The sequence below is a fragment of the Hesperophylax consimilis genome, chromosome 12 (assembly GCF_061612785.1).
Source record: "Hesperophylax consimilis isolate HC1 chromosome 12, BYU_Hcon_1.0, whole genome shotgun sequence".
Classification (NCBI taxonomy): Eukaryota; Metazoa; Arthropoda; class Insecta; order Trichoptera; family Limnephilidae; genus Hesperophylax; species Hesperophylax consimilis.
In genome coordinates this window covers 21,770,069-21,788,469 of record NC_142847.1, presented here as the reverse complement: position 1 = coordinate 21,788,469, position 18,401 = coordinate 21,770,069, and the positions used below count along the sequence as shown (strand labels likewise).

The following is an 18,401-nucleotide window of genomic DNA, read 5'->3' as shown; positions in this document are numbered from 1 at the left end:
CGGCTGCGACGGAAAATTACCGCGAAATCTCGATTTACGCGGAAATATATCGTATTTTTACGAATATCTCAATTTAAAGGGTAGGCCGCGACCGAAATCGGCAGCGAAATCTCGATTTACGCGTAAATATATAGCATTTTTACGAATTTATTGCGAATATCTGAATTTAAAGGGCCCGCCGCTACGGTAATCGGCCGCGAAAATAAAGAAATAATTGGTATTAATACGAATTTACAACTAAAATACCACCCGGATTTGAAGAGGCGGCCGAGAAAATCGATTTTCGGCGTATTTTTTTTTTTTCATAAAAATTCGAATTACGTGGGAATTCGTTAATTCGAAATTTGATTTTTGATGTCCCGACCCTTTTGACACTTTGTTGTAACTTTGCTAGCTTTTTCTTTACAGATTTCGCACCTACATAGTACCTATAGGGGAAAAACCAAGGCGGGTGGTTTACGACATGATTGTGTTGCAAGGGCTATTTACGAAAATAATAATAAAAAAATACCTACTTATCTAGTTTGTCTTTGTCGGCATATCTTTTGTTACACACGCCGCAAGTAAAAGTAATAAAACACAACTTTGGGACTTCACAAATCGTAAATAACGAATTTCGTTTTATTTTTGGAATTCCCTGATATTGTAAGAATATTTTAAAATTCCCTGACATTTCCCTGATAATTCCCGGTTCGGTAAAATTCCCTGATAATTCCCGGTTTTCCCGGTTTTCCAGGTCTGTGGCCACCCTGAATAATAGATAATAACCTTAAGTGGAAGACTCAAATAACCAATATTATAAATCGATTAAGAAAACTCATATACATATTTATTTAAGAAATATACTTAACTTAAAAATTCTTAAAAATATATACTACGCAATAGCCCATTCAATAATACAATACGGTATCGTTGCGTGGGGAGGAGCTTACAAAACCTCAATTTTGCCACTGGAAATTACCCAAAGACTAATAATAAAAATTATTACTAGGAAACCATCAGATTATTCAACCTCTCAACTTTTTCAAGACTTTCAAGTCCCACCTCTAAAAAATACATATATAAAAAATACATATATAAAAAATACGCTGCTTCAAATACACAAAGATTCTAAGAAGTCACACCACGCCATGGTACGCGTAAAGAGCAATAGACATAACACAGTTGGTCGCTTAAGTACGCCATTAATGCATACCAGTTTTGCACAACACTTCTACACATACAATGGAGTGATGTGGTTTAATCAATTGGAAATGGAACTAAGATTGGAACCTGACTATAATAAATTCAAAAATAGACTAAACAATATCTTAAATAGTTTGGCTACCTAGAATTGCATTGGAAATTGATTAAGAATATTTAATTGACAGTTTCTTTTTTTTTAAATTTATTTTTTATTATATATATTTATAAATATTATTATTTTTTATCTATGCACGTATATATTGTGTTATAATTTTTTAACTTTTAATTTTAATTTTTAATAAACTTCTCTATGTTCCCGCCTTTACATACGAGTATTTTAACTCTCGTAAAGGTTATATATTGTATACATATATGTGTTTTTACAGTTTTTTAATCAATGTTGCAGGCTTAATTACTCATGATTATGTTACATATGTATGTATACAAAAAACTAATAAAAAAATAAAAATAAATAAAAAATATAAATATGTAAGTAATTATTTACTTATGTATATAATTTTATAAAAGTATATACATAAGTTACATTTTAATTTAATATAAAAAAGATTTAATTAATTAAATCTGTAATATCCTTAGTTTGAGAATTGTAGACGTTTTAAGTCCCGCGCGCGTCCAGTTCAAGTAACTTCGCTAGTATTTGTCCACCGAAATAAAAGTTTATTTATCAAGTACCAAATACCTAACGACCGGCGGACTCCTGTCGACCCTTACTACGTGTTGCCGTTAAATGCACGGCGAATTTGGAGAGTATTATTATTATTGGTAAAATTAATTTTAGTTCTCAATAATATCAACAGATGTAGCAAACGCAAGAAGTGAAATATATAAAATTGCTATCTTAGCGACGATCAAAACCCTATGCGCAGTTGTGAAAACTAAAAAAGGAGGGTGTTACCCAAATCGCAATTCCAAACAGCGTATGCTGAGGCTTAATGATATTGAACAGTGTCAACTTTTCCAAAATCAAGTCTAATTATTGATGTCAAGTATGTTGTATTGACGTTTAAAAAAAAAAAAACACTTATTTGTTTCAGTAAGATGGACCATTTGTGTATAAGATAGAAACCAGAGATTAAATTTACAAGTTTGGACAATCCAGAAAGATATTTGTCAAATGAGATCCTCTCACTAGATCTTTTGCATAGAATAAATGGGGTGTTTACATATATCATGATTACTGTCAAAATTATGTGGAAGATTTAAAGTTTATTTTTCTGATTCTTGTACTAGAAATGGGTAATTTTAATATTTGCATTCATAATTTGTTATTGATTTTGAAAACGATCTAAAACTGCGCATTCCAAAACGGTTCCATCTGGCGACAACGCCATTATGACCCAGAAAACGCCAATGGCTGGTAAGACGGCTGTCACCAATGTTGCCTGGTTGACGTCAACATTCGCCATATTCACAAATAAAAACTAACATGTCATTCTCAAATCGAAAATTGCATATTTTAATCATTGTAGAAAATATATTCATATTTATAAAAATATCATCATTATTGTAAGTATGTTCTTCATTTTTTCGAGAATAAAAAAAGCAGTAAAAATAAAGTATATAACTCAGAGTGAAGCATGTTTACCTTATTGTGCATCTCAATGGTGGTCTCCGAGTCCTTGAGGTCAGCCTCCAGCTTCTTGCGAGCTGCAACAGCAGCCCCCCTCTGCTTCCTTTCTTCCTCCAGTTCAGCCTCCAAGTCTCTCAGAGCCTTCACCAGTCCGCGCCTCTTCTCCTCGGCTTGCTCCTCCTTGGCCTGGAATTAAGTAGGGTTTTAATTACATTTTTCTGTTGTAACTAACATTTTTTACAAGACTGTGAATGTTCCTCCGCTAAAGATTAATACTTATTGTTAGAGACCGGATTATATGCATTTGCATATTTGCATATGCAAATGCATATTTAGACCCTTTTCAGCGGTAGTTGCATATTTTGGCAAATAATTTGAGATCTTGCATATTTACGCTTGATATCGTTCAGATGCCTCACATAGCGACACTATAGACGTCAGATAGCAAGGCGCGCGGCCAGCGAAGCTGAGCGAAGAACTGATAACTGATCTTACTGATCGCTACGGCCGGCGGCCGGAGCGGGGGGTAACCTCCCTTATCTTCGCCTGCGCTCGCGCCTACTCGGCTTAATTCGGCTAATTGCCGAAAACAATTCATTCATTTGTATGAGGGGTGATTTGGTATATTTTTATGGTAATTCAGTGAATTGCGAATTTTGTTTTTGACTGGTCGCACGCGCTGTTCTTTAGAGTTTCGTCTAGTGTTTTGTTTGTTTGCACGAAGTTGTACATTGTGAAAGTGAATCATGCCCCCTGATAAAAAATGTGCCCATACGTGGATAGCTGAATATCCTGGAATATTTACATACAACGGAAAAGTTTAATACTGCCGAGTTTGCAAGAAAAACATTTCTAGCACAAAAAAGTTCCAAATAGACCAGCATGTCAAAACCAGTGTTCATATCGCAGGAGTGCAGAAGAAGGGCCCATGACAATAAGTTTTTACAGTGGCAAGTGGCAGTAACAGTGAAGTAACCTCCAAAGGTAAACAACAAAATCACTTTAGCATGGATCTATGTGAAGCATTTCTTGCAAGCAATATCCCTCTATACAAACTGATAAATCCTGACTTGAAGGATTTTCTCAGAAAATATTGCATAAATCATACAATCAATCAATACACCGGATGAATCTACTTTACGTAAAAATTACATACCATCAATTTATCTACATGTGCTGGAAGAAATACGCAATGAACTCAAGGATAACATCATATGGATTTCAGCTGACGAAACCACCGACACTTGCGGCCGTTACATTGCAAATTTGATTGTTGGTGCATTAAAACTTGAACCTTCACCTTCCTATTTGGTGGCCTGCAGAGAACTTGAAAAGGCAAATCATTCTACGATCGCCAGATTTGTGAATGAGGGTATAAAAAAAATATTTCCTGAATCTTCTGCGGATGAAAATGTTTATGAGTTGCTCTCAGATGCTGCCCCCTATATGATCAAAGCAGGCAAAGCCCTCCAAGTATTTTATCCCAATTTGATTCATGTGACGCGTTTTGCTCACGGAATTCACAGACTCGCCGAAGAAGTGAGATCCACGTTTGCGAATGTAAATAACCTGATTTCATCAGCAAAGAAAGTGTTTCTTAAGGCGCCTGCTCGTATAAAGGCCTACAAAGAAAAACTGAAAAATATCCCTTTACCTCCTGAGCCAGTAATAACACGTTGGGGTACATGGATCGAAGCTGCGATGTTTTACCATGAACATTTTGAAGCCATCAAGGGTGTTATCAATGACTTCGATAGTGCAGAGGCTTTGGCAGTTTTCCAGTGCAAAGAATCGTTTGACGACGCCAGTATTAAAACAAACCTAGCTATGATTACCACTCATTTCGCCTACATATCTGCAAGTATAAAAACGCTTGAAACTCATGGATTGGCGTTGAATGCATCTATTCAGGTTATGAAGGAAATTCGCTTTATAAATTTCCCGATGCCAAAGCTATTCCCGAGTAAACTCAAAGAAAAATTTGAAAACATACTGAATAATAATCCAGGGTTTGAACCTTTGTGCCAAATTGATAACTTCATCAACGGGGCAGGTGAAATTTTGCCCGGAACAATAAGTTCAAAAATCGCACCCAAATTTAAATTCTGTCCAGCCACATCAGTAGGCGTAGAACGTTCCTTTTCCGCTTACAAAAATATATTAAGCGACCGTAGACACAATTTGTGTACAGAACATTTAGAACAGTACTTAGTCATATACGTTTTTAAAGGTAAATTCTAAATTTTATTGTTAAATACATTTTATAATTGATATTATCGAAAATATAATTGTTATCCTTGAGAACTAATAGCTTACTAAAATAAAAAAATAAGACTTCCTGTATTATTTCATGTTGCATATTTTGACCCTTTTTATGGATTTTCGTGCATATTTTAGCTATTTTTATTGCATATTTGCATGCATATTTTGGGCTATTTTTGTTGCATATAATCCGGTCTCTACTTATTATTATTGTTACTACAGTCTACGTAGCTTTCAGCTTCCATAAGTACTCAGGTCACAACATCATTGTTTAACAAGTTCACTTGGTGCTCATTTGGCAGAGAACCAATTGACATGTGAGTCAATATAACTTTCAATGTTCAGTGTAAATCCGGAAATTAGTGCGACATGTTTTTATTTATTTATTTAAGGAGAAAACACAGATACAGACAGTAATTAAAGGGTAATTTTGTAAAACAATAACTTGAGAATTCGCCTGCATCCTAACTATTTCTCACAGATTGACTGGTAGATAACAATTTTAAATATTCATTTAATTTTGGTTGGCCGCATGCGGTTTTCGACTATCTAATCTAGTTTTAAAGTGTCGAATTTGGGTGACAGAGCTTTCCTAGTTTACGTATCGGAGTTTCCTAAGCCTTCACAATCCAATTATGGCAGTGAACCTGTTGGCACAATATTTGAATGGGTGCTTCTTCAACGTCCTCACACTTCCTACAACTATTGGTGTTTTCCACTTCCAACAACTTCATTGAGTTTCTTCATATATTGAGTAGTTGCCTGGCTCATTTGGTTGGAGTACAGGCCATTTATGAGATAAACATTATTTTGATTATGAATTGTTACCTGAACATCCCGCTCGAACTGTGTGCGCAGGGCCTGCATGTTGACATCCATCCTGAGCTTGGCGTCCTCCATTAGCTGCAGCTCGTCTTCGATCTCCTCGTTCTGGGCGCGAAGTTCGGCAAGCTGGCTCTCCAGCGAGCGCTTGGCCTTCTCCAGCTCGTGCACGTTCTTGTCGGCCGTGCCCTGGCTGTTGGCCAGCTCGTCTAGCTCCACTTGGAGTGAGCGCTTGCCACGCTCTAGCTCTTCAACCTGAAACCATTACAAAACATATGGTATTAGTATTAATAACTATTCAAATTGATTATCAAATATTTCTGTTATAAACTTTTTGAACATCGCTTCTTTACATGGTTTATAAAGACTAGTGTTTTTGGTATTTCCAGCATTTCAGCTACAGTTTCGAGTACAAGCGAGGACTATTACCTAGGACATTGTGACACCACACAAAAAGACATATAAAGATCCATGCTAGGTATCTCCTTGAAAGGGAAATGCTAATGAACATACTAGGAACAAGAGAAAGTAGACGAAATTTATGTCACAAACTCCGCACTCAAGTGGGACTATGCTGGTCAGGTACAACTCAATGACAAAGATAAATGGATGTGTAAATGAATTGTCTGTTACCTTTTCACTGGCCTCGTCCAGCTCCCTGGTGAGACTGAGCACACGGGTCTCCTTCTCGCGGGCCTCTCGCTCAGCGGCATCTCGCTCGGCCGCATTCCTCTCTGCCACAGCTCTCTCCTCGGCCACTACCTTGTCGAAGCTCTTCTGCTTCTTCTCCAGCTCCAGGACCTTGGCCCGCTGCGCCTCCAGCTCGATGTTGGTGTCTTCCAACTCGGCCTGGATTTTCTTCTTGCCTGGAAAAACAAAAGAAATTAAATTACACTCATAACAACAAATATATTGTACATACAGGATTATATTCAACACCAGGTATTCCTTGTCAGGTGTATTATTACACTCCTGTGACATCTAATAGCATTATTTCAAGTTCATAGTTCACAAATTACATCATGTTACATTAATATTAACATTATTATGTCACAAAACAATAATATCCAACGAGTATGTGGGATGATACCCACAGGCAAACATTGTAATTTTTATGGTCAGTATTTGCGCATTACTAAAAAATACTCCCCATTTTGGAATTAATAACGTTGTACATAATACAAAAGAAAACTATAGTTTTGGCTGTCTTCTAGACATTCACAATAGAGACAAAAATAGAGAAGAAAATTCTTGCTAAAAATAGATGGTTATGACTTCTTTAACCTTTTGAACGCGTTAATTTGCTCCGTTTTATCTATACCCGTACGCGGTACATATTTTCAAATACCTATGCACGCAATTAAATGTCAAATTATAGCATTCTGGCATGATTTATTGGACTATATAGACAGAACAGATTACTCTCCACAATATGAAAACAAATCCTCGTGTGTCAACACTCTTAGAAACTAAAAAAAACTTAAACAAAAACATAAAATTTCATACAAAGACGTACCGTATCTTTTGAATGTGGTCCCGCCATTCACTCGGCGTGTGTGTACTTAGGTGATAGACACAAGTGGGACACCATGATCACTTATCATTTTTAGTTATGAAAAGTTGTGAATGACATACTAGTACTAACGCCATCCGTTGACAAAAATGTAAACTAAAGGACTAAAAGGCGCGAAGAGGCGCACTTGATTATCGATCTTTTTTTATGAAATACAATTGTATTTTTGAGAAATTCTTGTAGATGTCAGCATCGTGATAGTTCTACGAATGTCCAAGTTAGCAAGAAATACAATTATGACGAAAGAGCGCTGGAATATGGGCCGTCAAAGTTTCCGTATCAACTGTTGATACAGCCGCGTGTGAGTATAGACTTTTTGCCGTAACAACAGTTGATACGGCCGCGTGCAAAGAGTTAAGATCACAATCGGCATTAAATCATTGGAGAGCTGCCATAAAAACAGTAAAAGAACATAAAAACAGTTAACTCACTCTTGTCCAGCTTATCATTGGCCTGCTGCAGCTCCTCAATCTGCCTCATGAGGGCCTCAATGTCCTTGGCCAGCCTCTTTCTCTGTTCCTCAAGGCTGGCGGCGGCTTCAGCTTCGTCCTCGGCCTTCTTCTTGGCGTCCACCAGCTGAGAGTTCAGCGCCAGCACCTGAGTACAACCATTAATTACAAAAACGCTGCTATGTAATTAAGAAAGATACAGATACTTAAGGCCCTGCTAAGCCAAACAAATGGCTTGGCAGTCAGTAGGTGCCTGTAAATTATTATTTATATAATTATTGTAGATTTGTTATAAGCAGGGGTATTTGTAAAGTGTCTCTCGTTGTTTTGCACTACACTTACTACATATTCCTAAAGCATGGACCTCGAGTCCTCAAGACCTCAACAAGTCAAGCATCAAATTCAGACAACACCCCCCATACTTGTGTGTAAATACTTGGTACGAGTGGTGTGCCGATCGTTTGCACTGATAACACTGTCGATTCTACTTTTTATTTTATGAATGTAGCCTCTATGACAGCTTACGAAATAAATTGTCTATGAATGTTAAAATTTGTTTTCTTAAAACGGCGTCGAAAAAATGAAAATATCTGTGTTTACAAAGTAGTATAAAGGTCATTAGTTCTTGGAAAACACCTTCTGATTAACTCTTTCTTTTCGTGTAGATTATGTACGTATTCAGATTTATGTAGAAGTAATAAAACCAGTTTACACATTAATATAAATGACTTTGCAAATGAGAGTTTTTTTTGTTTTTGTTTTAGATAAAGTTATTAGCTATTCTTGGTAAATGTGTGATAATAATGAGATATTTTATCTGTAAAACAGAAAACAATTGAAAAAAATAAAAGTCCTAGTTTTTAGTCCGATTTTTGAGCAAAACTCGTCAAGGTAATTTTCACGCGGCTCCGCATATTTGCGTCCGGCAATCGAGTGTATGCTGAGGATTTTCCGGCTCGCCACAGATTAAACGATGCATAAAGTTGGAGTAGTGGAAAACTTATTATAGGTTATAGGTGAGGTGAGTTTTTTTTTTTCACTTTTATTCAATTTCGTCGTGGAACCAAAGCGCACATACCTGCTTTTCTAATGCCTTCTTGGCCTCTTCTTCTTCCTCCAGCTGGTAGTTGAGGGCCTCCTTATCACTGTCAAACTGTTTCAGCTTCATCTGCAGCGCCAGCTTCTGCTTCGTCTCCTCTTCCAAAAGAGTCTGCGGGGAAGTCAAATACAACTTAATACAATAATGCCCTCTAAGTAGTTACGACTAATGAAATTCAGAGATATTGCAGTCTGGGTGAAAGACTTGACATTGTAAAGTTTTATATAATTACAATACTAGACATTAAATTAGTACCTATTGTAGCTTAAAAACAGTTTTACGCCAGTCATAAGCCTCAATAATATACACTATACACAACAACAATACGATGTAACATTGGGTTATTATGCCATGCTGAGCTTCCTTTTTAGTCAACGTTTCTAACATAATTGACATCTGCTTTGATGATGGACACTGTAATGCTGTCCGAAACGTTTGCTGAAGAAGGAGGAAGTATAATACGTCATAATAACCCAAAAGCAATCACGATAATGCTTTTGTCGGTGAAAATCTGAAATCCAGTTACATAAAATGTACTGCGCACATAGACATATGAATATTAGTAGACCTGCCCTAAGTGATTAAAAGCGTATTATTCCCCACTCCCCATACCGGTTCCATTGGAGCCGGCTGGGCTCGCGTATGGCCTCAAGTGAATTTAGAAAACGTGACGTCATCATTCTTGTGCGAACTATGGTCGAGGCATCATCGGTTCATTTTACGAAATAACACGGCAAAATGGTGGCTTGTGGTATGAAAACTTGTAAAAATAGATGTGAAAAAGAGAATAAACCCAATTGTCGTATTACATTCCATATATAAGCATTATTTTACTTTATTTTAAGCATATTCACATCGTATAATATGGATCAGTTGTAGAAACATAATATACTATCACATCGAGATACGTCTGGACGCGAAACACAAATCTGGTTGGTTGCTGGGAAGTAAATTATGAACATTTATAAAAGTGTCTTAACTAAATACGTAAACGAAATATTCGACTCTGAAAATAGAAGAAATTTATTTTGCCGAATTTGGACTTCGCAAATTTGTTCAAAACGTGGCGAGTAATTTGCGCTCCCATGTAAAAATGTGTATTCATTCAAAAGCAGATTTTACTTTTAAGAACTAAATGGTGATATTATAATGCAAGATGCCTATATACTGTCAGATTGAATTATTGATGAATCACAGTCAGCTTTACCCCCTTCGTTCTTCAACAGTTGATTTTACCCCTCATCTTTAATTTCTAGTCTATATATTCATATGTCTGTGATTGCGCACCTTAATTTTCATATTATTGAATCAAGTAAGGTCAATACGATTAAATAATAATAATATTGTATATGATTTCTCCTGCTCATCTAACATGCTCTTGCAATTGCAATTATACTAGTCCCAGTGAGAGCTCTTACGTATTGTCTTCTTCCTTCTTACGCGTCTTGTATGAAAAAGAAAAAGACAGAAAATACTAATACGATGACATCACGTACAACCTATCGCTGGTACTAGTATATTGTTATTTTATTTTTATTATCCATAGAAACAAAACAGTATATTGGTGATTGTATCTGCGGTTATAAGGCACAGATGATAAGGTGTCAGCATGAAAAGTGTAGTATGGCAACATTATCACGAGATATTATTATTTCAACTTTGAAAAAGACAATAAAAATATTATATTACAGGTAGGTACAGCATCCTTGAGGTGATTTTTTACAAAAACCGCGCTACACAAATCATTCAAATATTATAATCTTCTTTATCGCTTGTCTGTATTGTTCTTCACACAAGCAGTTCCAATTTTGAAAATGACACTTAAATTCAAAGAAAAGTTGAGTTCATTGAATGTGAATAATTTCATGTAGGAATAATGCAAATCACAAATAAATTAGTATGTTTGATGATTATAAGAATAATGCCTTGACTGAATAAATAAATTTTGGATTTACATTTAATTCGCATTCAATGAAGCGAGAAGAACTTCTCAAGCTTTGTTTTAGTGTGATTTTGTACAGATTTTGATGCTTCAAATCAGTTTACCTGTGCCTCGGAGAGTTGTGCTTCTGTAGTTCCGGCTTGCTTGAGGGCGGAGGATGCCTTGAGCTCCGCTTCCTCCAACTGCAGCAGGGCCTGCTCGCTCTCGGCCTGCAGTCGCACCGCCTTGTCTTGTAATTCAGCCCTGGACAGAGACATACAGGTTAGGTAATGTTGCAAGACTGAGTGATGCCACTTGAGTTCCGTTGTAACCTTTTTAACTGTTTCAGGCATTCTTTACGAGAGTAGAGGATATAACAGAGATGTTAGTGATGCACTTAAAGCTGAACATTCAGCAAGGCATTCATCGCACATTTACAAATTGCGGCATTTTAAATGTGAAATTGAAAAATTTCAGATTTTAGCGCTTTTCAATTCCTTTTCAATTTGACAAACTTCTAATGACCATGTTTTTCTGGTGGTTCCGTGACAAAACAGAACATTGCAGAAAAGTGATATTACAAAAAAACTAACCTAACCTAATATTTTATCATTTTCTGTTTTTTCACTATTCTGTTTTATCCATTTAACATTTGTGATGATAACAACCCTGTAAATGTTTAGTTTATGTAAATATGTATGAAATAATCCTTTTGACATTTTTCTGTGGGCGGTCAAAAGAGGAACTAACGATTGAACGAATGAACGAATGAAATGAAAAATTGTTAGCAAATCAATTATGGCCCTACCGCTGAAAGCTCGATTGTAACCTTTCTTAGTGCGTCATTTGTGAGAAAGAGGGAGAGGTTACAACGGTATCAGCTGTGTGTGTCTTACTTGACTCTGTCCACCTCCTGCAGTCTGGCAGTCAGCTCCTGGAGTTGCTGCTCTGCCTGCTTCCTCCTCCTTTCCCCATCAGCCCGGGCGGCTGCCACTCCTCGGAGCTCCTGGGCCAGGTCTGCGTTCTCGGCTTCCAGAGTCTGCTTGGATTTCTCCAGGCCTAGAGGAAATAAGGTTTTTCATGAGAAATTGAGAGTAGAGGATCCACATAAAAAAGATAGTCAGTGGTGAACTTCAATCTTGCCAAATTATATATTACATGTAGAGTCCTATTACTATCATAATATGTTGTCTTTTCTATGGATTTACGACAGCCATTTTGCGTTGGTAAGGCCAACATTGAAAAGGTTAAGTATAGTTTCACCTGTCTTGGTCTTGTTGACCTGCTCGATGCGCTCGTTGGTGGCTTGCAGCTCCTGGGAGTGCTTGTGTCGCATGTCAGCCACAGCGGCTTCGTGCGAGGCCGCCTCGTCCTCCAGGCTCTTCTTCAGCGTGGCCACTTCCTGCTCCCGCTTCGACCTCAACTCCTGCTGGGCTGTAACACAAAACCAAATACATTCATTAAATCACTTATATTATAATTCCATTCTCAGCATCACATTTGATGAAATTGTGATCAGCAGTCAAGCATGTCGATCAAGTTGTCATGCGTGTCAAGCTGGCCACAATTTTGTTAAAAGCTAAAATGGGTTGAGAATCAGCATTTAAAGGGGACCGTGCAAATGTCAAAAATTCAAAATGGTGCTGATCGTCGATTTAATGGTCAACGAATGTAATTAACCTTCATAAAAGCATTAGTTTAAAACAGTTTACCAAAATTCTCGTCAAATTTTTTTGTAGTTACATTTGCTGGTTTAGGTTTTAATTGGAGAATGGAAATAAATAGGATAAAAATTAGTACAACAGGTCTAATTTGAGGTCGAGATGGTGACTAGTTAGTGCATATACCTAACATCCTTACACATTAGAGGACAGTGTCTAGGACCTTATCAGCTATTTAACCTCTCAGACAAAGACATTTATTTACTATGTGTTCCTTTGAGAACTGTCAAAACGTGATAATTTTTGTGTTATTTACGAGTTTTGCTAAAAGCTTCATAACTCACGTTTTGGGAAACGTAGCCTCATTCTAAAAAATGTTTTGGAAAGATTATGAAATCCACTATCGCATTGTGTTGTTATACGTAAATATTTGCGTTTCTAAATATACATTTTATGAAAACGTCAAAAATATGTAAGAATCGCTTACCATTATTTGAAAGCCGTGAAAAATGTACTTTTTTCTGAGTATCATAAAGAAATAACACTTTATATATTGAAGAAATATAATTAAAAACTATTAGTCACCTCAAAATATTAAACGTCCAAACTAAAATAATTTTAATAAATTATTTAGAAACGCAATAAATTATGAACGAACAAGATGATAGATTCAATCGGCTTAGATAATGCACTTCTACGTTCCATAGATATTCTTGAATACAGACGCGTAGCGTTATTCATTATCGATACTCTGTTTTTTAAATCATGGCAATCCGTATACTAGTGATGGAAATAAATCGATTTTTGTAAAATCTCCTGCGTTTACGTGAAAAGACGTTCTAATGTCTTGACCGCTATTATCATATTTACGTCTTTTGACGTTCTAATGTTCTGAGTGGTTAAGCTCGTAAATGTCAAAGACAACACAAATAAAATGTGGGAGACTGCCGATCCACAATAACTTTAGCTTGTCTTCAGGAAGTCTGCTATTTGCAAGTTCCTTCATTCCAAAGAGGAGCTGGGGAGTTTTCTGATATCCCCAAGTCCAGCTCACCTGGGAGTCTTTGAATCTAAGGGGCCTTCGACTCTTTATAAACATGAAGAAGTAGCTGCTTTAAGTTGTTTTGATTTTATTATCCTTGTTGCGCGACATCGGAACATCGGCAATTATGGTTTCCCGTGTATTCAAACTGTGTAAATATATAAATGGTAAAAACAATAATCACTAATATTGCATTACATTCTACAGATAGCTACTTTTAAAAACTTTGAGCTTATTCAGTTTAAAATTAACAGTTTTTAAAATTAAGATAGCATCCAAAAAAATATGCTTTAAAGAAAATTAAGATAATGTTGGTGGCTCTCGGTCGAAGTACGATACAGTTAAAAATGACATAAGTTGTTATGGTCGAATTAGCTCAGCAGTCAGAGCACTTCTCCGGCAAAGGAGAGGTCCTGGGTTCATTTCCTAGATGCGACAGAATCTTTTTCTGTCTTTTCTGTTTCACATCTTTCATTTGAGAGTCGAAATAAGTAAAACCTTTTTCATGAGATTGGGTACGTATAGATAACTCACCAGCAGTAGTGTCCAGGGAATCCAGCAGTTCGCTCTTAAGTGCCTCTAGTTCCTCATTGAGGTCCCGCTTCTGCTTCTCGGCCTTGGCGCGGGCTGCCTTCTCGGCCTCCAGGTCCTCCTGAAGGTCAGCCAGCTGTGACTCCAGTTCGCGCAGGCCCTTCTGCGCTCCGGCGCGTGCGGCGCCCTCCTCGTCCATGCGCGCCATGGCCTGTGCCAGCTCCTCTTCGCGCTTGCCTGGGAATAAAGACTCATAATTAATTTAAAACAGAATTTTTAATTTTACCAGAAGTTAAGAAAAATTAAGTGAACAGTACACTCTAGGTAACATTTTACCAGAAGTGAGGAAAAATGAAGCTTACTTTGGCACAAGGAAACGGTTTATCTTTTCGGTGTTAAAAAATGTAATGATAGACTCGGGCAGATGTGATTTAGTATGAAGATCCTCACCGAATTGGAGCTGCAGGTCCTCAAGCTGTGTCTTCCTCTCCGTGAGCTGCTCCTTGAGGTCCTGCACCTCGGCCTCGATCTTCCTGCGCGATCTGTCGGCCTCCTGGCGCTGCTGGTGGTCCTTCAGCAGTTTCTCCTCCAGCTCGGCGATGGATGCCTCCTGCTTGGTCTTCAGCTTGCTTAGGTGCTTGGCCTTCTCTTCTTCTTCGGCCAGGGCTTGCGAAAGGTCGTTGCTGCGCTCTTCCAGGAGCTGCAAATTTATTGCATAGTTAAGTCATTGAATAAGGAACTCCACTGAAAAATATTAATGGTGTAAAATCAATATATTTTCATATATAGTGAAACCTCTACCTATCGTTTTTAAAGGGACCTGTTGAAAAAAAGTGCAGGAAAAAAATGGATGCGGGATATTTCAAAAAAAAAACGCTTAACTGTTTAATATTTTAAAAAAAGACAATAGCTATTTCACGTACATATTTGAAATATGTTAAGTGTGAGTTTTAATTTTTGTATTTTGTAATTTAATGTGAAATTTCCAATATGTATACTATCCTAATGTGTAATTTTATTGCTGCATATGTATTGCAAAGTACATATATTGAAGAGTGTACTACTTTTGTCACCAAATGGTTCATTTTGAAAAGCTCCAAACCTAGATAGGTATAAAATTTATTTAATACATCTAAATTAAGCCTTTAGCTACAAATATGGTTTTAAAATGTATGTTCATACCATAAAAATGATTGATGGTGTAAAATATGTACAGAAAATGCGTGATTTAAATGAAAGCGACGAATGGAGGAACGATCAATGCGCTCTATTTTCGCAAGTTTTGTATGATGTAAATTCGTGACAGGAAGAAATATGTGATAAATGCGGGAAAAGGATCATTCGAGGAACGATCGGTCGAGATTTCACCGCACTGTGAAACTCGCTTAAGAAGTTCCCACTTATGATGTTTTCATACTTAACCGCTTCTGTGCCAAGAGCGAGTTAACTCGCATTCTTGGCCTGCTGTGCACAGCTACACTTCTACCTACTGGCATTTAAAAGGTTAAGAAGTTTGGTTTAGTCAGTCCCTTGAAGACTGAATTTGAGAAATGGACCAATTCATTACACGTATAAGGTTTTCCTGACTAAGTATGTTTTTCGGTCCCTTGGAAAAACTTCGTAAGACAGTTTGACTGAAGATTAACAAACGCCAATTCTCAATATGAATATTTTGGTATCGGATGAACAGAACAATGACAAAATAGAAAATAATAGGTTAGGTTAGGTAATACAGGTTAGTTTAGGTGAGGTCTGTTTTTTCTTCACCCTTTTTTTTAAATGTTTTATTTTGTGATTGAAGCAAATCTTTTACCTTCTTCTCCTTGAATAGCTTCTGATTGGTGTCTTCGCAGAGGGCCAGGTCTTCCTCCATCTTCTTGATCCTAGAGTCGCACTGCACCTTCTCCAGCTGCAGCTTCTGCCGGGCTCCCTCCTCTTCCTCCAGCTGGTCCTCCAAGTCCTGGACAACACAACATCAAACATTTATTCACAAGAATTATTTAAAATAAAGAAGAACAAACATTTCCAGGTTACAAATAACCTGACACGTAAATCTCCTATTACCATCGGAAGATAGGACTTAGCTAGCAGAGAAATTGACTTGTAAATCGCAATCGCATTGGTCCACTCGGCTACTAACCGGTCAATAAGAAATACAAAATGAATATAGCACTTCGTAGTTATTTCGTGATCCAGCGACAAACAAGATATTTAGCATATTTTATATTTGCATTGCATACATGTTATACAAATAGCCTTTGTTTGGTGAGGGAATTCTAGCTTCTTCCATGATTTCATTTTATATTAAATCATGGAAGTGATTGTTGTAAATAAATAAGAAGAGATACTTAAAAGTGACTTGAGTTTTGTGTGCATACCATTAGTATCCGCCACATTATTTTGCTAGTGTTCGTACATAAGGCGACGCTTCGACAGGTTTGACGTCAGTTGCACGCTACTGACAGTGCTGGTAGCACGCTACACTTATTGCTAAGCATCTGCTAATCGTTTGACAGAAATGTTTTCCGAGCATGATTTGAATGTTAAATTTATTCTGAAGGTGGGAAAATATCCATGTTTATATAACTATATTTTACTAGAATACATAAGGATTTAGCAGAGAAGGATATATTATTTACAGGTTCACCTTCATTTTCTTTAAAAATTGCTTTTTTCACTCTCTGTAAAATATAATTTTTTCACATTGGAAATATAACGGACCCAGGGATGATATTTTAGTATTGGTGCTACGTACTTGAATGTTGAGTTGTAGTTTTTTCTTCTCTTGGATCAGAGAGTTTCCCCTTTCTTCCTCTTCCTCAATGCGGGCTTCCATATCGTGCAACAGCTCCTCCAACTCCTGTTTCCTGGCAGCTGACCGCATCCTGCCTTCTTCTGCCTCCGCGCAGAGCTCAATTTCAGCCTAAAAACATTCAGAATATAACCCATAAAATAATACTTTAAACTACCTGCATGTATGTTTCCCTATTACATTATATAATATAACAACTGCCAGAGCAAGTGGAACTATGACACTCAAAATTAGGGTCCCTTGTGTTGTGAATTTAATGGGGGGGTGAATTAAATATGAAAAAATCAAATAGAAAGGTGAGAGAAACTGCTATTCAGATCTGGTCACTAAAAATAGAAGTTAATTCATATTAATTCTTTTGGTAAACTTGTTGAATTCCGCTGCATGCTCAAACAACACTTGATTTTAAGCTAAATATCTAATGGAGACAACTATTTAAGTCGGGGGTTTAAGTTGCACATGCACAAAATAGGTTTTTAGAAATTAGTTTGGGTTACTTTAATAATTTATGTGTATTTCCTAACCTTCAAACTTACTTTGAGAAAAAAATGGAACTTTAATGCATTTTTTACCATCTCCCTAACACACAAATAGTTATTTCTTATAGTAATTAAGTTGAAACCAAGTGCTATTTATATATTTTTTGCATATTAGGCGTGCAGCGGAATCTTAACATTCTTTTGAATGTGTGAATTTTTCAAAAATTTTGATAGACAATTTTTTCAAAATAAATTTAGCTCTCCAGCTATCTAAAATTGGTAAACGTGTCGTATTCATATTTAGCGTGCAGCGAAATTTGACAAGATGAATCTAGAATTTCATAAACACAAATTGGAAAAAATTCGGTTTATGGGCGAAATTCCTAAAAAATAAAACTAGTTATTTTTATACTAACTTTGGGCCGGGGAATTCGAATCTGGAAGAATTAGGTTGCGGCAAGCAATATTAACTGAATTACACGACTTTAAAATTTCAACGCACAAATAATTTAACTGGCCATTTTGAACGCTTTCTGACAATAAAACTAGTTATCTTTATACATCTTTATACTAACTTTGGGCCGGGGAATCCGAATCCGAAAGAATTAGGTTGGGGCAAGCAATATAAACTGAAACACACGACTTAAAAATTTTCGATGCAGAACAAAATACAATACCCCATTTTCGACACGTTGACAATAAAATCCATAGAAAAATAACCAAAGATATTACATACAGTGTTACCAACTCGCAAAAATATTTATTTATTTTGATTTGTGATAGAAAAGAAAGTGCCCCCTTCGTAGTGCCTACTCGCGTCAAGGCAAGAAAACATCCCAGTTTTCAAGTAGTTTAGCAGCTACGCTAGGTTTGTGTAACATGGTTTGTGATAGAAAAGAAAGTGCCCCCTTCGTAGCGCCTACTCGCGTCAAGGCAAGAAAACATCCCAGTTTTCAAGTAGTTTAGCGGCTACG

General features: G+C 36.8%; 1 protein-coding gene across 6 annotated transcripts in view; it reads right to left on the bottom strand.

Moving 5' to 3' along the window:
• The window catches only part of zip (myosin heavy chain 10), a 165,302-nt gene that overhangs the window by 17,329 nt on the left and 129,572 nt on the right, over positions 1–18,401 (bottom strand). For all 6 annotated transcript variants that reach the window (XM_089638211.1, XM_089638212.1, XM_089638214.1 and 3 more), the window contains 12 exons: positions 16,892–17,059; positions 15,950–16,096; positions 14,587–14,836; positions 14,140–14,373; positions 12,166–12,336; positions 11,799–11,961; positions 11,028–11,166; positions 8,961–9,092; positions 7,865–8,030; positions 6,494–6,726; positions 5,867–6,115; positions 2,792–2,962 (listed from right to left, as the gene is read on the bottom strand). In XM_089638211.1, coding sequence (XP_089494337.1) covers positions 2,792–2,962; positions 5,867–6,115; positions 6,494–6,726; positions 7,865–8,030; positions 8,961–9,092; positions 11,028–11,166; positions 11,799–11,961; positions 12,166–12,336; positions 14,140–14,373; positions 14,587–14,836; positions 15,950–16,096; positions 16,892–17,059 — 2,223 coding nt within the window. The remainder of the gene's footprint in view (positions 1–2,791; positions 2,963–5,866; positions 6,116–6,493; positions 6,727–7,864; positions 8,031–8,960; positions 9,093–11,027; positions 11,167–11,798; positions 11,962–12,165; positions 12,337–14,139; positions 14,374–14,586; positions 14,837–15,949; positions 16,097–16,891; positions 17,060–18,401) is intronic.